We start from the raw sequence: 21,478 nt of genomic DNA, 5'->3' as shown, positions 1-21,478 counted from the left end.
GTGCATTACAGCATTTTTCCCCCTTCCAGGATCAAATCGAGTCAGGCATTATGTTTAGTACTCATTATTTCTTCAGTGGATTTTTGAAAATCCTTTACCAGTCAATGGACACTGAGTTATTCCCAGTGTAGGGGACTGTATAGACCTACTGTACTGAATAGATCCACTGTAGACCCTGTACTGAAAAGTTCTAGCCAGTGTTTTTGTGTAAACAGAAACCTTTAGGCCGGCGCCGAGGCTCAATAGGCTAATCCTCTGCCTTGTGGCGCCGGCACACCGGGTTCTAGTCCCAGTTGGGGCACCGGATTCTGTTCCGGTTGCCCCTCTTCTAGGCCAGCTCTCTGCCGAGGCCCGGAAGTGCAGTGGAGGATGGCCCAAGTGCTTGGGCCCTGCCCCCCATGGGAGACCAGGAGAAGCACCTGGCTCCTGGCTTCGGATCAGCATGATGCGCCGGCTGCAGCGCACCAGCCGCAGCGGCCATTGGAGGGTGAACCAACAGAAAAGGAAGACCTTTCTCTCTGTCTCTCTCTCTCACTGTCCACTCTGCCGGTCAAAAAAAAAAAAAAAAAAAAAACAAACAAACAAAAGCAACCTTTATCTCTTGGGAAAAGCCTAGGATTGAGACTGTTCGGTCATATGGTGTTAGGTTTAAGTCTATAACAAATTACTGAATTATTTTCAATTCTGCATTCCCTACCAGCAATTTATGAAAAATCCAATTGCTCCACAACCTAGTTAGTACTTGATACTGTCATTTTTGTTAAGCCATTCTAATAGGCATATCTATCTCATTGTGGTTTTAATTTGCAATTCCCTAATGATTATGCTATTAATCATTTTTTCATGTACTTGCAATTCTGTCATCTTTTTCATATTATATATATATATATACATATATATGTAAAGATTTATTTATGTATTTATTTGAAAGGCAGAGTTCAGAGAGAGAGAGATCTTCCATCCACTGTTTCACTCCTCAAATGCCTTCAGTGGCCAGGGCTGGGCCAGGCTGAAGCCGGAAGCCTGTCACTCCATGTAGGTCTCCCATTTCTAGCTTTGGATCAGCCCAGCTCTGGCTATGGCGACTATCTGGGGAGTAAATCTGCAGATGAGAGGCCTTTCTTTCTTCCTCTCTCTCTCTCTGTAATTCTGCCTCTCATATAAATAAAATCTTTTAAAAAATTAGGCAAAAGATTTGAACAGACACTTCATGAAAAAGAGAAATGAATGGCAAAATAAACACATGAAAAGTGCTTAACATCACTGGTCCTCAGGGAAACAAGAGACTAAAATGAAAATGAGATCGGAGACCACTGAATGCAGCCTCGCAGGATTAAGAAGCTGACATCAGCATCATCAGAGATCACCTCATTGCTTTTAGGTCCCTCCATTCAGTGAAATTAAAGGCACAGATAGAAAAAACAAAGGGGAAGAAAATTCCCATGTTACTTACCCCATAGCAAACTCATCTAAATTCGTTTTTCCCATCAGTAGAGCTCCCTGATCCAACAACTTCTGGACCACTGTGGCATTATAAGGCGGTACATAACCTAAAAAAAAAAATTGCTATTCTTATTATAGCAGAGAAAACAGTGACTATGTAAGTCATATGCGAGAAACAAGATTTTACAATGCCACTAAGCATTTCATATTGATGTGTTAATTATTCCTAATTTGAACAGGTTGTACCTCCTTTCAGGAGTTGATTTTTCTACTGCTGTTTTTGTTTTCCAAAAAATAGTCTGCACATTCACTGTCTTATAATTTAACCTGACTTTACCAGTACTAGAGAATATTACCTGATGGTCAGAAATATACCCAGTTAATTTGAAACTAATTCGAAACCCTCATTTTGTTCACTGCACTTGATGTTTTCTTCTCAGATTTTCTTTATGTATTCTGAAAAATATCCTCTACCCACTGGTGAGCTGTAGTGGATTTTTCAAAGCAACTAACAATGGTTCAGCTACTAGAGGAACCCAGGACATATTCATCATGGAGTACCACTGTGTGTAGTAATTTGAATAACTTGTTTTCCATCCGTTTTTCCTCCTATCAGATACCTTGATAACCATGCTTCCTTTTGATCAATTGTCTGTAAAGCATCACTACACAGTGCTATGAAAGATGGAAGTGTTGGGAAATAAAAAGTAACCGGTGAATAGGTGTTAATGAAGCCTCACATCACCCACAAGAGTGGGTGATCAGCTTTCGGAGCTGATCCGAAAGCAGGAGCCAGGAGCTTCTTTTGGGTCTCCCACGTGGGTACAGGGTCCCAAGGACTTCGGCCATCATCTATTGCTTTCCCAGGCCATAGCAGAGAGCTGGATTGGAAGAGGAGCAGCCGGGACTCAAACTGGCACCCATATGGGATGCTGGCACTACAGGCTGGGGCTTTAACCCGCTGCACCACAGTGCCGGCCCCACAAACCTGATTTTTGAAAAAGATTTATTTATTTATTTGAAAGGCCGAGTTACAGGGAGAAAGAGTGAGATACAGAAGGAGAGAGAGAGAGAGATCTTTAGTCCAGTGGTTCATTCTCCAAATGGCTGCAACAGTGAGGGCTGGGTCAGTCGGAGCCAGGAGCCTGGAACTCCATCCAGGTTTCTCACATGGTGGCATGGGCCCGAGCACTTGGGCCATCTTCTGCTGCCTTTTCAGGCACATTAGCAGGGAGCTGGATCAGAAGTGGAGCAGTGGGGACTCGAATCAGTGCTCACGTGGGATGCTAACGTTGCAGCAGTGGTTTAATCCACTGCACCACAATGCTGGCTCTGATAATGCTGATTTTGAAAGAGCAAACAGTAAAAAAGTAATATTCCATCCTAAATATTTCCTTCAAAGATAAAACTAGTCTGAGATGATCTTCATGCTTTGGTATTTTTAACTTAAACTGAAAAATACCTATTTTTAGAAAGCTATTCATGGGGCCGGCGCCATGGCACAGCGGGTTAAAGCCCTGGCCTGAAGTGCCGGCATCCCATGTGAGCATCAGTTCTAGTCCCACTGCTCCTCTTCTGATCCAGCTCTCTGCTATGGCCTGGGAAAGCAGTGGAGGATGGCCCAAGTCCTTAGGACCCTGCACCCACGTGGGAGACCCAGAAGAAGCTCCTGGCTCGTGGCTTCAGACTGGTGCAGCTCCGGCGTTGTGGCCATCTGGGGAGTGAACCAGCAGTTGGAAGACTTCCCTCTCTGTGTCTACCTCTCTCTGTAACTCTGTCTTTCAAATAAATAAAATAAATCTTTCAAAAAAAAAAAAAACAAAAAACCTATTCATGTTCTGAGCTGATCACCTTTCAGCATGTTTGATGCACACGTTGTCTCAATGCCAGTCGTACTAAAGTTGTCTTTCACTGCAACAGGAATTCCATCTAAGTCTCCCAGTGACTGGCCTGCATTAAAAAGCCAAAAGAGAGACATAGGAGATAATGGTTCAAAATATACAGACATATTATTACCAGTTATTACAATAGCTTCTAGTTTTTGGCAAAGATACTTCTTCAGAAATCGAATTTATGCTAGAAAATATTAGAGTTGGATATTCTAAAGCATCACATATCCATTAGCTTCACTTGTATTATACTTCTTTAAATAAGGGTATGTTTTATGTGTAAAGCTTCACTTGCCAAATGGAGACTGCTACATCCAATTAAATTCTTTCTCTGGAGAAACAAGCGTAACTGCGGAGTATAGTGAAAAGCAACGTACCTTTCTTATATCTTCTCTCCGATGCCTCTGCTTGCTTTAAGGCCAGCTCCTCCGATACAGTAATGTAAGCATTTAGAAACTTGGTCTTCTTGATAAGGGAGAGGCATTTCTGACAGAGCTCTGTGGGTGTAACCTGGCCTTTTTTCAGTGCCGCAGAAACCTATAGCAGATCCAATTCAAAACCTTTTACTGAGGCTGTACAAATTTCCCATATTATGCCCAAGGCAGGCAATACTGTGGCCAAATATAAAATTCTGAAGTGAGGCTTGGGTTCAAATTAAGAGAACCTATTAGCCCTACTTTTAGATAGCAGACTGAATGAAGGGGAAGGCTTGAGGATAGGTTGGAGAACAGAATGTTTTTCTCCCAAGCTAACTTTCTGTTTCTCAGGAAGGCTTGAACAAACAATAGCAACAGTTTAGGTAAAGTAGCCTCTCCAGTGGGAGCTGAGGCCCAGCCTGGGTGAAGAGTGGGTTAGGGCAGATTATGTATAGAGGATAGCTTAGATAAAACACAGGCAGGCCAGGGTGATAAAAGAGAAATGGATTGGGAAAAGCACAGTGAAATTTTATGCTCTCAGGTCTTGAATACCTATCATGGAATGAACTGAGATAGATGCTTATAAAATATAGGTTCAAAAGCAACTCAAACAAAATTCTGAAATTCTGCCTTTGATACATTAGGAAGGTTAAAGAAAGGGTTAAAAATCAACTGCATGATAAGTGACCAGAACCTGCATATTGATAAGAAGGTCTAAGATAAAAATGATGACTGTTTATTATTTCCTATAGGAAGTAATATTACGTACTTACTAATCAGATAAAAGGAATGAATAATAAGAAATCAAAGATGACACCAAAGCTCTGGAGATCATACAAGGGTAATTCAAAAATTTCATGAAAAATAGAATTAAAAGATGTTTATTTTGGTGTAAAGTAATTTTTGAAATTCTTGCATATTTCTCAAAATATGCATTTTCCATGAACTTAAAAAACTGTGGGTTTGGGGGCTGGCACTGTGGCATAGTGGGTAAAGCCACTACCTGCAATGCTGGGTTTTAATTCTATTTTTCATAAACTTTTCGAATTACTTTTTTTTTTCCTTAATTTTGTTTGAAAGGCAGAGAGACAGAAAGAGAAACAGAGACAGAAAGTGATCTTCCACCCACTGGTTCAGTTCCTAAATGCCTGCAACGGCTGGGACTGGACAAAGCTGAAGCCAGGAGCCAGGAGCTCAATCCTGGTCTCCCATGAAGATGGTAGGGACCCAAGAACTTGACCCATCACCTGCTGTCTCCCAGGGTGCACATCAGCAGGAAGCTGGGATCAGAAGAAGAGCTGGGACTTAAACCAGCACTCCATTACGGGATGTAGGCTTCCCAAGAGGCATCTTCACCACACCAAATGCCCACCCCCATTTTCCACAAACTTTATGAAGGGAGCTCAGAGACAGTGTAGGGGAAGGAACAATATTTATTATTTACCAAGAACCAGGTATTGTAGCTTTACATGGATTACTATTTCATTTAACCCTTAAAGCAACCACTAAACTTTAGGTACTATTAACCTCATTGGACAGATAAAGAAAGTGAAGTTCAGAGAGGATAAGTGAGTTTTCCAAAACCACACAAGTGGTAAAGGGTGACTTCATAATACAAGTCCCTCACCATTTCTAGCTCTACTCTACAGGGCATTTAGTTTGTCCTCTATTTTATGTTAACATGTCCCATATGCATCAAACAACAGGAGTTTGCACTTGCAGGGAAAATCTGCACGTGATCTGCTCTTGACTACTAAATAAATCATCAAAGCCATGGTGTTCTCAGCGCTGAGGGTTTCCAATGAGAAAAGCAGTGGGAAGAGGCCATTAAGAGGACCCCTAACGTTCACAAACGAGGAGGAACAGCATGTCCATGGAGAAGGCTGAGGGAGTGACTCAGTGGTGGGATGGGGCAGTGAGGCTTGCCTTCAAGGAGGTGACTTAAAAACAAGAAGAGCACTTTCTGCTGAATGGTTTGCATGAAATACAAACTTTTCAGAAGAAAGGCACTAGACAGAAATAAAAGAATAACAGTATATTCTAATATTGTCAATACTGAGTGGGAAGAATGTGGAAGACACCTGGAACTAGCAAAAATCCAATGCTAGAGGGCACTTGAAAATGCTCATGGAAAAATGGTAATAAAAGGTTTCTTTGGGTGCAAAAATTTTTTGAAATCCATGCATATGAGGGGTCTTCAAAAAGGTCATGGCAAGTGTGTATTATGGGAAAACTATGCATATACTTCAAAAATGTTCACCTAAATAAGCTTATCTTTTAATCCAATTATTCAATGAATATTTTGAAGTACCCCCAAAGACAGGCATATGTATCCCATGGCAAAGTTGCAATAATGGGGGCCGGCGCTGTGGTTCACTTGGTTAATTCTCCGCCTGCGGCACCAGCATCCCATACGGGCACCGGGTTTTAGTCCCAGTTGCTCCTCTTCCAGTCCAGCTCTCTGCTGTGGCCCGGGAGCGCAGTGGAGGATGGCCCAAATGCTTGGGCCCTGCACCTGCATGGCAGACCAGGAGGAGGCACCTGGCTCCTGGCTTCAGATCGGCGCAGCACTGGCCGTGGTGCCCATTTGGAGAGTGAACCAACAGAAGGAAGACCTTTCTCTTTGTCTCTCTCTCTCTCTCTGTCTATAACTCTACCTGTCAAAAAAAAAAAAAAATTACAATAATGAGGAAAATTGTGTCTGTCACTTTTCTTCTTGTTTTTGACCCCTCAAGTCCTGTAATGCCTACAATCCCCTGGGTGCTGACTTGCCAATTGGTGTGGCACGTGGCTAGAGCTAAGGAGTGGTAAGTGTGGAGAAGAGAGGTAGGAGCCCTCAGTTTTTACAGTGCTGATCTTCAGGAGGACCATTTTCAGGAAGTCGAGATTTGAGAAAGTCAATAAGGGAATTGGAAAACAGAAGTGAAAACAAACATGCTAATTAGCTGGGATATCCTGAGCAGAAGGAGCATGAAATGTAAATCGTACAGCTCCCCGGGGACAAAACTGCAGGTGTCATATCTAAAATCCAAAATGAAATTAAACTTTATAAGTTATTGTTTAAAAAAATAAAAACCAAACCAACAAAACAAAAACTGTTCCTGGCACTTCTGCTCTGTGATAGTAACCAGGCTTTCCTGGGGAGCCACCGCCGCTCCTGTGTTAGCTCCCTGCTACCATGTATCACAGAGACCAGGGGGAGAGGAGGTGTGTACCAGCAGGTGTCAGTGCCTTTCTCTTCTCTCAAAACTCCCAACTCACCAGAAGCCTGTGCCCTGGAGAGGATTAGATCATTCTACCTGGTGTTCCCTTTCATCCCTTGAAGATTTTAGCACCTAGCTTACATCTTCATTAGTACTGCTCCTGTTGTCATTCTTAGTCACTTCTGTCTCCAAGGCCAAGTACACTGAACATCGCATCTGAGTTCCCTTTACCTCATGCAAGTTACCAACTCACCTGGTCATAGTAAAGACTTCATCGTTACCAATATCCACAAAATCTCAGAAGTCTCAATTCCAGCAATCCCCCATCTCTTGCCCCCGGGCTCATTGATATAACTACCCACTCGCCCTGCAAGAGAACGGTGACCTATGTTCCTCAACCAATGGAAACGAACTCTGCCAACAATCAATGAGAGTGACAGAGGATAGATACAAGATCTAGAGGAAACACAGTTCTGAATGGCTAACTCGTATCCACGTATCTACCCTCTTTCTTCAGCTGTAATCTGCTTAAATGACACCTTCACTTGGGTATCTAGGAGGCATCTGAATATTATGTCCAGGGGTGGCACTGTGGCATAGCAGGTTAAGCCACTGCTTGGGATACTTGCATCCCATATCAGAGTGCCCAGTTCATGTCACATCTACTGTGCATCTGATGCAGCTTCCTGCTTATGTGTCTGCAAGGCAGCTGATGGAAAGGACTTGATTCCTTCTCACCCAAGTGGAAGACCCAGCTGGAGTTCCCTGGTCCTAGCTTCAGCCTGGTCTAGCCCTGGCTGTTGCAAGCATTTGGGAAGTGAACTGGCAGATGGAAGATCTGTTTTTCATTCTTGCCTTCCCTCTCTGTCACTCTGCCTTTCAAATAAATATATACATACATCTTTTTAAAAAACTTAACATGTCCAAAACAGAACTCGCGATAACCACCTCCTTCCAAACATGCTTCCTTTAGAGTCTTTTCCATCTTGACAAATGTTATCACTTCCCCAATTACCCAGGCTCCAGATCTAAACATCTTCCTTGCTTCTTCTCTTTCCTGCCATGTCCACGTCCAGCCCATCAGCAAGCCATGATGTAAAACACAGTTCTCACTTGCAGCTCCTCTATGCTACCACCTGATCCACTGCCATCACCTCTTGCCCTTGCAACAGCCTTCTAACACATCTTCCTGCTTCCTCACTTGTTTTCCCATACACCACAGCCCTTAAGAATAACCTAAAGAAGCTTTTAAAATTTTAAATCAGACCCTGTCCACAACACAAAACTTTCTAGAGGCTCCCATTATACTTAGGATAAAATCTACATTCCCTCCTATGGCCTAAGGTACCCTGTGATCTGACTCCTGCCCATCTCTAACTTTATGTTCTAAGACTCTCCTCGTCGACTTCTCTTCAGGCCGTGCCAGCCTTCTTACTACTCCTAGATGTCATGATTACTCTTCCTTCTGTTTGGAACACTCTCCCCGCAGGGGTCACAACCCATATCCTTCCCGTCTCTATTAAATATCACCCATTCAATCAATTCAGGAAAACCTTCCCTGGACCACACTAAAACACCCAGCTCCTCCCCAACTAGTTCTCATGGGTGAATTTTTCATTATAAAACTATCTAAAGTTGTATTATTTTACTTTTTAAAAGTTATTTAATGCCTATTTTCCAAAAAAAAAACAAAAACCTGTAGGTTTCATGAGGGCAGGTGCTTCTGTCTTCAATGCTAATCCCCAGTGCCTGGAATATGGAGGAACTCAATAAACGCCAGGTGAGTGAAGAACTGAATTGTCTAAAATTTGGAATCTATTTCCCTATAGAACAAATTAGCTTAGACTCCTAAGAAGTCAACTGAATATATCATTGGTTAAACTTTAGGATTTACACTATTAGTCTGGTGTCTGCCTCCTACGAACAATGGGATCTGCCACAGCAGAAAAAGGTGTGCGATGCCTCCTCTTCCCTGAAAATACCTGGGTAAAATGTACAAATAGGGGTTTTATTTCATTTGGCATTTATCTCCTTTTAGTCTTCTCTGTGGCTCTCTGTTGTCCTAAGCCTCCACTGATGTCCCCCAAATTGCCTCACATGTCCAGAGACTCCAGCCCCTCCCCTTAAGCTCTTCCCCAGCAAATTTTCCATTTCTTCAAATGATTATCTCAGCTAGGGTGTTATGGAGAGAAATTTGTCATTCACAACAGTGGGAGAACAAGTCATTCAACCCTCCCAGGCATCTGTATGTATCTAAAAGAGAATGTGTACTGAATTAACCTCCAGCTGACAGAATCTAAGGCACCAGTACTGCGATGTGAAATAAAATAGAGAGTGGATTTGAGCAGGGAAAACAATCACCAAATAATAATACTTTCCACCCAGTAGGCATGAATCAATCTTTGTTAAAGGAGTGATTCAGTGAAAGCAGTCATGTCAAGGCATCTCCTTGTTCTTCCCTTGGGTCAGGTTTCCTAAATGTTTCCCTCCATGAGGCACAAGTGGTTTCTCACAATGGCTCACTCAACATAGAAAAGGGTAACACAAATATGATTGTGCTTAGGGAGGAAAAGGCAGAAAAGGGAAACAATATGCCACATTTTTATTGGTTGTATTCAAATCAAATCCTGGGTATTAAAAAAAAAAACATTGATTTTTCACTAAAAGTATATACAGGATGCAATTTAAGATGGTAAAACAAGAATGCATTTTGGGAGGAACTATCTGTTATTTAAGGCCTGTGGATTTAAAGCTTGCATTATAACGTACAATTTGCTGAAAGGCTGGCAGCTGGAGATGGGGAGACCTCCCAGGTGTAGATGTAAAAGGAAGATGGAAAGCAGGGTAGGTTGTAAATCTCTATTAATCTCCAGAAATCACCTGGAGCACCAGTGTCTCATTAAGTCTAGAGTGGGATGTGGTTGAAATTAACAAGGACCCCAGGTGATTCCTACAGCAATGGGCCTGCAGACGTGCTAAAGGTTGACTGAACTCGATAAGCAAGCAAGCAGACCTGAAATAAAACAGTAAGATCAGGAATGAAGTGAGAGAACAGAGTCCAGCCATATCTGTAAAACAGAATTAATAGGGCGTAGTGATTTATTACATAGGAAAAGATGGAGAATCTAAGGGCAAACGGGATAATAACTTTGCTATTAAGAAGAGTAGTAGTCCTGTTATAATGATGGCTGCAACTTGGTTAAAGTGACTTTGAGAGACTTAGAGGGCATCTGGAAGGGACAAATGCAGCCTCAGGTTCAAAAATGATTTCTAGGAAACCGGCATGGGTTGGGAAAAAGTAGCATCTTAGAGAATGAATTTTCTTCAAAAAGCTAAAAATTACTTTTTTTGGATTTTGTAAGCTATTGCCAAGCCCGGCTGCAAGAACTCATCAGCTGAGACAGAAGAGATGGAAATGAGCAAGCCAAACCCTGACGTGGCAAAGCCCCCCCCCCCCCCTTCTAATGACCTATCACAGCCGGAGCCGATTAGTGGGAATGGATGGAGCTTCCACCCTACAGCTCCGCGGTGAAAAGATCGCCCCTGCTGAAGCTCGGACTCCCGACTGGCCGAAGGGAAGGATGTAACGAGGTGGACCAAGCTGGGAGGGTCAGGGGCGGGGGGGTGGGGGTGAGGGACTCCTTGTGCACGGAGCCCGCCAATCTTTCCGTCCTCCCGGGGCCCTCAGCAGGCCAATCCCACTCACTTCTCGGAGAGTCCGGCCCAGCATGGTCCTCGTGCTCAGCTTACCACCCTAGGGGCCAGGTGACAGGGAGGAAAATCAAAGGTCAGCGGCCGCCGCCTGGATTACACGGGCGCAGCCATCTTGGCTCATCACGGACCCTTCAACACCGAGCCCTTGGATTGGTCAAATCTCAGCCCACAGGGAATGATCTCTGCACGCGATTGGCTGGCTCCGCAAAGCCGGTGGAAAAGGAGAGCGGGCAGGCAAGGAGACTCCGGGCTAGGGTCGCATTTGGAGTTTTTTAGGCGTGCGAATTTCAGGGGCGTCGGGGTCCTGAGCCGTGTGCTGGTTCTGCCAAGAGCTCCCAGGACAGGGCCGGGGGCCGAGGTGTTTGCACACACCTGCTTGTGTGTTTGTGGTTTTTGAAGGGGAGTGGTGTGTAGGGAAGGGAGGGGGAATGGACAGAATCCTGACTGGAAGGTTAATTGGAGCGGTTCGGAAACCTAGAGAATAGCAACTTCCACGTTCTCCCTTTGGTTGCTGCGTCGGGTTAACCGCACTTTCGAACGCTCGATTTGGAAGTCGTTTTTAGTGTGTGTAAAGGAATTCAGGGGTGAGAGTGTGATCCAATCCGAGTGCACGTTGATTGGGGCACGCAATCCGGTCACTGTTTACGATGGAATTTCTGAAGACTTGTGTGCTTAGAAGAAATGCATGTACCGTGGCTTACTTGTGGAGGAGCAGAATTGCACAAAGGCCTTCAGTTAGAAAGATCAGCACTACCTCGCCAAAGAGCACTGTCATGCCCGCTTGGGTGATAGATAAATATGGGAAGAATGAAGTGTTGCGATTCACTCAGAACATGATGATGCCCATCATACACTATCCAAATGAAGTCATTATCAAAGTCCATGCCGCGAGTGTAAACCCTATAGATGTTAATATGAGAAGTAAGTTTTAAAGACATTCTTCATTACCTCTTTTATTAATCGTAATGCATGCAGTTTCTAAAAATCAATCGATTGGTATTTGCTTAAACTTCTTTGGTTGGCACACAGATTTTTGACTGTACCATTGCTAATATTTCCAAAAAGTTTTAAGTTGCAGTGGTTGAGGTGTCTTTTACAAAATAGAGGTTGTATTTACATGCAGCTTCCATGTGTAAATTGGAGCTTTAGAGTTGTGTCTGCAGCTAACTTTCTGGTGTGCTTTCTTGGAAACTTTGTGATACTCTGAGAACCATCATTCTGAGGTACAAGCTTTGAACGTGTGATTATGTTTGTGTGTCAGTTAAGAACTTGAATTTTCATAACAATCCCTGTCCTTTTTTGCACTCTTCTTACTGATAGGATCCTTTATTGGTCTAGTAGACAAAGCAGCAGAACAAAACTCTAGGATATGTTCATGATATGAGTGTACTTAAAAAATGTTTCTGGAAAAATTACATTAAGTGATGCTTATTTTGGCGTAAAAATGGTTTGAAATGCATAACTCTTTAATACACGTTTTCCATGAAATTTTGAAGACTCCTTGTACTTTCCTCATCTGTGATATTGTATTCTGCCCTCAGCAGTTGACATACGTAGATTGGGACTTAAGAGTTTTGTCTACTGCTGCCTTTCTGGTGTACCCTGATTCTGAGGTGCAAGTTTTAGAGGTATGATTATGTTTGCACATCAGTTATACTCCATCCTAAATGGGAATAATAATCTTTCTCTTGGAGGATATTGGCAAAGGATAGAAGCACTACACACACTCAAACACACACACACAGTTATATAGTGATAAACTGATTAGTATTTGTGAATAACTTTGGAAAAAATTGACAAAAACATATCAGTCTTGCTTGTGGTAGCTCATCCATGTCTCTTGAAGAAATTGAAAAGCATATTTTGGGATGATTAACCTCCATGTTAGTCACAGGTCAGGTAACCTGCGTTGTAAGTAAACTGCAGTAGAATTTTAACTTAATTATGGGTCAGCGTTGTGAAGAAGGGCTTATATGTCAACTGATTACCTCAGTAGCAATTCTCATTTATGACTTTTGTGTGATGAATTTAATTTCTTTGCTTATATATGTATAACCACTTACAAAATTATGATTAATGACAGAATTAACCATTTTTGTGCAATTTGTAAGTATGAAAATGTTGAGACTTTGACTTTTTTCCTTCTCATTTTTTTTGCATATGTGGTATGATAGATTGGATAGTAATTCTCAATTTTTTTGGTTTCAAGACCTCTTTACTCTCCTAAGTTACTGGACTGTTATATGAACTGTAGCTGTTGATATTTACCTTTTAAAAGTTAGAACAAAATTTAAAATATTATTTAAAAATATAGTAAACCTCCTTTGTATTAACATTACAAATCACAAAAGGAGAAAAATAGAAAATGAAATAAATATAATGACTGAGAGACACAAATATGTGAAGTACTTAAGTAGTAACTGATAGAGCAAGGGATTTACCTTCAAAGAACTTACAATGAAAAATAACTATTTTCTAAAGTAAGGAAAAAGAAATTTAGCATTGTTTTACGCTTCTGCATGTCCTTTTGCTATCGAAGGCGACTGGATTTTGAAGGTTATTGGGAGAGGGAGACAGATACAGAGAGCTCCCATGTGCTGATTCATTCTTTAAATGCCAGAATTGATAGGATTGGGCCCTCCCCAAAGCCAGCCCAGAATTCGATCCACATATGTGGTGGCAGGGCCCCGTCTACCTGCTGCTTCCCAGAATCTACATTGGCAGGAACCTGGAATCAGGAGCTGGAGCTAGAACTCTAACCCAGGTACTTCAGTATGGGATGCGGGTTTCTTAACTTGTGTCCTTTTTTTTTTTTTTTTTTTTTTTTGTTCTTTTAAAGATATATCTTATTCAAAAATCAGAGTTAGAGAAAGAGAGAGAGAGGTCTTCCATCTGCTGGCTTACTCCCCAGATGGCTGCAACAGCCAGGACTGGGCCAGGCCGAAGCCAGGAGCTTCATCCTGATCTCCCTTGTGGATGCAGCGTTCCAAGAACTTGGGCCCTCCTCCGCTTCTTTCCCAGGCACATTAACAGGGAGCTGGATCAGAAGTGGATTAGGGGCCAGTGTTGTGGCATAGTAGGCTAAGCTTTTCCCTGCAGTGCTGGCATCATGTATAGGTGCCAGTTCGTGTTCTGAATGCTCCTCTTCCCATCTAGCTCTCTGGCATGGCCTGGGAAAGCAGTGGAAGATGGCCCAGGTGCTTGGACCCCTGCACCCATGTGGGAGACCTGGAAGAAGCTCCTGGTTACTAACTTCAGGCCGGCCCAGCTCCAGTCATGCCAGCCATTTGGGGAGTAAACCAGCAGATGAAAGATTCATTCTCTCTCTCTCTCTCTCTCTCTCTCTCTCTCTCTCTGTGTGTGTGTGTGTGTCTCCTCTCCCTCTCTCTCTGTAAATCTACCTCTCAAATAAATCTTAAAAAAAAAAAAAAAATGGAGCAACCAAGACTTGAACTGGTGCCTATATGGGAGCCAACACTGTAGGTGGTGGCTTTACCTGCTAAGCCATGATACCAGGCCCCTTTAACTCTTGTCTTAGCTGCTAGGCCGAACGCTCAGCCCTTGGTTTGCATATGTTCTGTTTTCAGTCTGTTGCAGTGTGTTGTTTGAATTAATGAAAAGCCAGCCCCACATAGATTGTTGGAAAAGGAACTCTTAAATTATTTGCAAAGATTTTGAGGTTGTACCAAACTGGGAGACTTCTGGATTTGCTCCATGGACTCCAATTTTGATTGCTGCTGTTTTTAAGCTAGTGTATCTAGACCTATGCTGTTCAGTGTAGTAGCCACTAGCCACATGTGGGTGTTGTGCTGTTGCAGTGTGGCTAGCCTGATTGAGATGTGCAGTTAGTATAAAATACAGAATCAATTTCAAAGAAAAAAAGAATGTGAAGTGTCTTTTTAAAAGTTTCATGTTGTTACTTGTTGACTGGATAATATTTTGGATATAGCAAGTAAATTATTACTTAAATTAATTTCACTTGTTTCTGTTAATCTTTTTAATGGCTACTAGGACATTTTTAATGGCATGTGAGGCTTGAATTTTATTTCTACTGGACAGCACCTGCCTGGTCAATATAGTGGAGTAGCTATTACACATTTCTTTAGGGAAAGAGGTTTGGGGAAAGACTTGGGAATCTTAAGGTATTTGTGACTATAAGGTTCTATTAAGAATGATTTGAAATGACTTTACTATGAATGTCTCATGAAATCCACATGTGTTCTTTTGAAGTTGCGGGTGTTGTTTTACTTTATTTTTTGAGAATTTATTTTATTTATTTGAAAGGCCAAGAGACAGAGATAGAGATCTCCTATCTGCTGGTCCAGTCCCCAAATACCTGCAACAGCCAAGGCTAGGACAGGCTGAAACAGGAGCCAGGTCTCCCACTTGGGTGGCAGGGATTCAACTATTGAAGCCATCACCTGCTGCCTCTCAGAGTGTACATTAGCAGGAAGCTGTAATGGGGAGTGGAGCAGGGAATCAAACTCGGGCACTCCAGCATGGGATGTGGGCTACATAAATGCCTGGCATAATTTATTCTTTTTACATTGGCTTCAAGATAATTTAGTCTTTATATGATATGTCTTCAAGTGGTAGGTTGTACTCAGTGGTTGGTGTTTTTCCTCTCTGTTGATCGTAAGCTCTTTGAAGAGTGATTCCACGATTTGTCAGCCTCTTTCAGTGCTGCACATATTTGGTTGTCAGTCATTTGTATGCCACTTTGTATTTTCATTCTGACTTCTGATTACAAATTTAAATGAGAAGAATGCATATCTTATGAGTAATTTTTACATTTTGTCTTCTAGTAGATCTGTCAACTTTTAATTTCTTTGAATATACAGTTTGTGTTGTGGACATTTTTTTGTTTTATTTATTTGACAGGCAGAGTGACAGATCTTCCATCTACTGATTGACTCTCCAGATGATCACAGCAGCTGGGGCTGGACTGGATGAAAGCCAGGGGCCAGGGCTTCCACTCATGTGGGTGGCAGGAATTCACTCACTTAGGCCATCATCTGCTGCTCCCTTGGCACGTTAGCAGGGAGCTGGATTGGAAGCAGAGCAGCCAGGACCAGAACAGAGCTCTGATACAGGATGCGGGCCTCCCAAGCAGCAACTTAACACACTGGGCTGCAACACCCACCTGCTCCTGTATATATATATTTATTTTGGGAGAATGGCTGCATCTGGTCTACTGTTTATTAATATAATAACATGTTTTGCTTTTATGTGGTGTTCTTGAGACATCTTAGGTTTTTCTTTTTTTAATGATGTGAGTAAGATTTGTAAGTCATCCTCTTTTTTTCCCCCCCCTGCCCATGGATTCTTTTTGAGAATGTATGTTGTTGTTGCAGAAGATTTCTGCAATGATAGCTTGGGGAAATAAAATAATGAGTAAAAGATTGTAAATTTTCAGAAGCTGTTATTTCCCTTGGCAAGAAAATAAGAGACATGTCTGCTTTGTTTTGAAAGATGAAGGCTGGCTGTTTTCCTGATGACTATTACCATTGGACGTAAAATAACAAATCATGGAAGTGGCCGAAGCAATGAATACTTTTAAAAGTGGGAAGAAAAATACAGCCAACAGCATTATACCAAGAAAGCTTGGTGTTCTTAGATGGGATGAAAGTCTTTGAAATTGATGACAGATTTAGGATTTCCCTAATCAGCTCAACTCTCTGAACAAATCAAAGTGGCAGCCTCCATCCTTGGGATGAAAACTCCACAGGGCCTGTTCCTTTGTGTCGCTAAGCAGATTCTCAGTGACTAGCTACCAGCCAGCTGCATTCTGGATTTGGAGCTAGTTCAGATAGTATCTGTGATGTGTTAGTGTTTCATGATGCTCAAGAAAGCTGCTCTAAAACAACCTTGAGCAAGTGTGTTCTGCACTTCAAAGGGGACTGAAACCTTTTTGCCACCCAGAAACAGTAGCTAAGATTTGACGTGGCTACCTACCTGCTTCTGTTGCCCAAACCTCATAGGGGTGTCAGTGAATGATGGCATATGTTTTAGCTGTAGAGAAGGAATGGAAGGCAGGGGAGGGGACACATCTGACTTTCTGAGTGTTACGTGTGAAGTTGTTTTCTTCCCTGAAAGAGTGCCGTCCTCACGAGCCAGGTGGTAAACGGGTGACGTTGGCATCGTGGCCGTTGGCCTGGATTCTGTGGGACCATCTCAACTTTGACTTTCTCTCATGAGTCTTGATTTTTTTTCTTTTTTAATGAGAAAAAGGGCTTCTGCAAGCTCCCCGCCTGTGTGCATCTGTCCGTGTGTGCTCTGCCTCGCCTGCTGCTCTGTGGAGCGGTGCTGTTGCTCTCCTCGGAGGCCCACCCTCCGCTCCACTCGTGTTCTTGACTCCGTCCCCTCCCACCACTCTGGCCTGTCATTGCTGCACCTCTCTCCCGCATCATCGGTATTTTTCTTCCTAAAGGATTATTTCCCTTAGCATAGTCATTTGCTGTTATCTCTACCCTCTTAAAACAAAGCCACTGAAAACGGATTTCTCCGGCTCTGTTGTCCTGTCCAGCTGCTACTCCGTTTCTCTGTCTCCCTTCTTTGAAAGACTTGAATCTTCTCATGGTCACCAATTCCCTGTTTCCTATTCCCTCTGTAGCACACCATGCCACAGGAACTGCCACTGTCAAGGTCACGAAAGGTGTTGCTTTTGTCGGATCCAGTTTTTTGTTTTTTTAAAGTCAGCAGCTTTTTAATTGAAAAAAACTGTCTTCCCTGTTAGCAGCATTTGGCATTCTTTCTTTCAAGATGTATTTATTTGAAAGACAGTCTCTGTGTCTTTCTTTCACACACACACACAGATTTTTTTTTTTTTTTTGAGAGGTAGAGTTACAGTGAGAAGGAGAGACCACCGAGAAAGAGGTCTTCCATCCGCTGTTTCACTCCCCAAATGGCTGCCAACTGCTAGAGCTGTACCAATCCAAAGCCAGGAGCCAGGAGCTTCTTCTAGGTCTCCCCCGTGGGTGCAAGGGCCCAAGCACTTGGGCCACCTACTGCTTTCCCAGGCCATAGCAGAGAGCTGGACTGGAAAAGGAGTGGCCGCGACTAGAACCTGGTGCCTATATAGGATGCCGGCATTGCAGTCGCCCCCCCCCCCCTTTTAAAATTTATTTAGAGATCTTCATCTACTGGTTCCTTCCCCAAATGTCTGCAACAGCCAGGTCTGGGCTGGGCAACAACCAGGGGCCAAGAACTCTGTGCTGGTCCCCAACATGGGCCATCTTCTGTCTCCTCCGATGTATTAGCAAGGAGATGGGTCAGAAATGGAGCAACAAGGCCGCAAACTGGCGTTCTGATACACGGGATGCCAGTGTCACAAGCAGTGGTTTAACCTGCACTACAACTCTGGCCCTTTAAATAAAAAAGATTTGTGCAGGCAGGTTCCACGGCTCAATAGGCTAATCATCTGCGGCGCCAGCACCCCGGGTTCTAGTCCTGGTTGGGGCGCCAGATTCTGGTCCTTGTTGCTCCCCTTCCAGTCCAGCTCTCTGCTGTGGCCTGGGAGTGCAGTGGAGGATGGCCCAAGTGCTTGGGCCCTGCACCTGCATGGGAGACCAGGAGAAGCACCTGGCTCCTGGCTTCAGATCAGTGTGGTGCGCCAGCCGTGGTGGCCATTGGAGGGTGAACCAATGGAAAAGGAAGACCTCTCTCTCTCTCTCTCTCACTCACTCACTCACTCACTGTCCACTCTGCCTGTCAAAAAAAGATTTGTGCAGTAAAGCAATTCACCTCATGTAACATCAGGTCAGTTACAGTCAAGTGGATCTTTTCCACTCAGGAGTCTATGTAGCAAAATTGCTTTTTAGAAACTTCATTTTTAAATTAGGTGGGGACTGTTAACACATAGACCAGTGTCAATATCGAGTACTTTATATCCATCCCTTGTTGATTTATTCATTAACTTCCAACAGCTTTAACATTTATCTTGTTTTCCAAACTTGGCACCAGATGTCTTTGCTTATAAAGTTCATGTGTGAATAAATTAATAAAGAAGCCATCTTCTAAGAACAAATAAACCTGCATAAAAGACAATTCTAAAAGTCCTGAAGACAGTTTCAAAATCTGAATTTCAAAAACATTTTGAGCACAGTGATGGCTTCAGGTAGATAAGAGGTTGAGACTTTCCAAGTAATTTTCTTTGAAAAGACAACACTCAAAGTTTTCATGCTTTACCCCGTGATGGGAAAAGATCATAAGATTGGTTGTTTTGGGGCTGGCACTGTGGCATAGCAGGTAGAGTCGCCGCCTACAGTGCCGGTGTCCCATATGGGCACCGGTTCAAGTCCCAGCTGCTCCACTTCTGATCCAGCTCTCTGCTATGTCCTGGAAAAGCAGTGAAAGATGGCCCAAATCCTTGGGCTCCTGCACCCATGTGGGAGACCCAGAAGAAGCTCCTGGTTTCAGATTGGCACAGCTCTAGCTGTTGCGGCCACTTGGGGAGTGAACCAGTGGATGGAAGACCTCTCTCTCTCTCTCTGCCTCTCCTTCTCTCCCTGTGTAACTCTGACTTTCAAATAAATAAATAAATCTTTTTTTTAAAAAAAAAAGGTTGGTTGGTTGGTTGGTTGGTTGTTTATAATCTGCTTCTTCAACCTGGCCTATGATTCTATAGGGATTTTAAAGTCATTCTGTTCTTTGCCGGAGGACACTGACCATGGTGTTTCTTAGGTGGTTATGGAGCTACAGCGTTAAACATGAAGCGGGATCCTTTACACATTAAAACCAAAGGGGAGGAGTTTCCGCTGACCCTGGGGCGGGATGTCTCCGGAGTAGTGATGGAATGTGGGCTGGATGTGAAGTACTTCAAGCCCGGAGACGAGGTGAGTTGGGAGACGTGCTGTTCCTTCTCAAGACGTGGCACCCTCATTCCGTGGTGTTTGGAAGTCTGTTCTGTGCCAGTGGCCTTTATGCCTTTCAGCATGTGTACTGAGCTTTGGCTGGAACCCTCTCATCGTCTTGGTTCTGTTACTTTTTTTCACCAACGATTCCAAACCAACTTGATAGTACTTGAGTTTTCTAAGTTCAGTGGTTCAGAACTGTAAGACATCAAGATATGTAGAACTGAGACTTTTATTTTTCTTGAGCCTTTAAATGACAATGGCTACATTAGGGGTTACATGGTTTTAAAATAGCTGAAGTTTGTTATAATCACCTGTCACTTGCTGTGGTTAAATTTTTGTGCCAAGAGATTATAGTGAGCTCATAAAAATTGCTAACATTGTTCTGATTGCTTTTCATAAAATAACTCACTTAACCCCTATGGAGTAGGTGCAGCCAGGCCAGTTTACAGATGAGAAAGCCAAACTAAAGAAGTCCCCCAGCTAGCAAGTGCTGTAGCCAGTAGTGGAACCCAGAGACTGCTGTTCCTGGTACTGCAAGTGCCCCAGGATGTAACAGCATCAGCTTTTGCCTTGTTTGACCTGATAAATCCAGAATCACACTAAACAGTATGCTTATATCATTTGAAATAACTTTTTAAAAAGAAAAGGTTTAGGGGCTGGCCCTGTGGCATGGCAGGTAAAGCTACCACCTATGGTGCCCAGCATATGGGCACCTGTTAAGATCCAGGCTGTTCCCACTATGGAAGTCAGTCTGGAGATTACTCAGAAACCTGAATATAACCCTACCATACAACCCAGCCAACCCACTCCTTGGAATTTACCCAAAGGAAATTAAATTGGCAAACAAAAAAGCCATCTGCACATTAATGTTTATTGCAGCTCAATTCACAATAGCTAAGACCTGGAACCAACCCAAATGCCCATCAACAGTAGACTGGATAAAGAAATTATGGGACATGTACTCCATAGAATACTATACAGCAGTCAAAAACAATGAAACCTGGTCATTTGCAACAAGATGGAGGAATCTGGAAAACATCATGCTGAGTGAATTAAGCCAGTCCCAAAGAGACAAATATCATTTGTTTTCCCTGATCGGTGACAACTAACTGAGCACCAAAGGGGAAACCTGTTGAAGTGAAATGGACACTATAAGAAACAATGACCTGATCAGCTCTTGTCCTGACTCTTGGTGTACAATGTAATAATACTTTATCCTTTTTAGTATTTTTGTTGTTGTTGTTGTTGTTCTAATACTAGTGGTTGAACTCTGTAATTAACACATAATTATTCTTAGGTGTTGAAATTTTAACTGAAAAGTGATCCCTGTTAAACATAAAAGTGGGAAAAAGAGAGGGAGGAGATGTACAATTTGGGACATGCTCAATCAGACTTGCCCCAAATGGTGGAGTTAGAAATGTGCCGGGGATTCCAATACAATCCCATCAAGGTGGCATGTACCAATGCCATCTCACTAGTCCAAATGATCAATTTCAGTTCACAATTGATGACTCTGATAGGTCTAAGAGTCAAAGGGATCACACAAACAAGACTAGTGTCTGCTAATACTAACTGATAGAATCACAAAGGGAGAGAACGATCCAACATGGGAAGCAGGATACACAGCAGACTCATAGAATGGCAGATGTCCTAAACAACACTCTGGCCTCAGAATCAGCCCTTAAGACATTCGGATCTGGCTGAAGAGCCCATGAAAGTATTGTAGGCATGGAAAGCCAAGGCACCCTGGAAAAGGAAAAAAAAAAAAAAAACCTAAATGAAAGATTTCTGCAAGTGAGATCCCAGTGGAAAGAATGGGGCCATCAAAGATGGAGGTACCTTTCTCTGAAGGGAGGAGAGAACTTCCACTTTGACTATGACCCTGTTGGAATAAGATCAAAGTCGGCAAACCCTAAAGGCTTCCATAGCCTTGGCAACTCATGGCTAGAGCCTAGGGA

The 21,478-nt window shown here is 43.0% G+C and overlaps 2 protein-coding genes across 2 annotated transcripts in view; one reads left to right on the top strand and one right to left on the bottom strand.

Moving 5' to 3' along the window:
- The window catches only part of QRSL1 (glutaminyl-tRNA amidotransferase subunit QRSL1), a 30,453-nt gene extending 19,706 nt beyond the window's left edge, over nucleotides 1–10,747 (bottom strand). Inside the window, exons 1-4 of the mRNA XM_062186561.1 lie at nucleotides 10,658–10,747; nucleotides 3,710–3,869; nucleotides 3,295–3,393; nucleotides 1,454–1,550 (exon numbers count right to left, since the gene is read on the bottom strand). Coding sequence (XP_062042545.1) covers nucleotides 1,454–1,550; nucleotides 3,295–3,393; nucleotides 3,710–3,869; nucleotides 10,658–10,681 — 380 coding nt within the window. The 5' untranslated portion in view covers nucleotides 10,682–10,747. The remainder of the gene's footprint in view (nucleotides 1–1,453; nucleotides 1,551–3,294; nucleotides 3,394–3,709; nucleotides 3,870–10,657) is intronic.
- A 47-nt stretch (nucleotides 10,748–10,794) lies between these two features.
- Nucleotides 10,795–21,478, top strand: part of RTN4IP1 (reticulon 4 interacting protein 1) — a 68,915-nt gene continuing 58,231 nt past the window's right edge. The window contains exons 1-2 of the mRNA XM_062186563.1: nucleotides 10,795–11,586; nucleotides 19,348–19,499. Of these exons, the coding sequence (XP_062042547.1) occupies nucleotides 11,313–11,586; nucleotides 19,348–19,499 (426 nt within the window). The 5' untranslated portion in view covers nucleotides 10,795–11,312. The remainder of the gene's footprint in view (nucleotides 11,587–19,347; nucleotides 19,500–21,478) is intronic.

The sequence above is a fragment of the Lepus europaeus genome, chromosome 3 (genome assembly GCF_033115175.1).
Source record: "Lepus europaeus isolate LE1 chromosome 3, mLepTim1.pri, whole genome shotgun sequence".
Lineage (NCBI taxonomy): Eukaryota > Metazoa > Chordata > Mammalia > Lagomorpha > Leporidae > Lepus > Lepus europaeus.
Note: the sequence above shows the minus strand (reverse complement) of the source record. Positions and strands in the feature narration are given on the sequence as shown.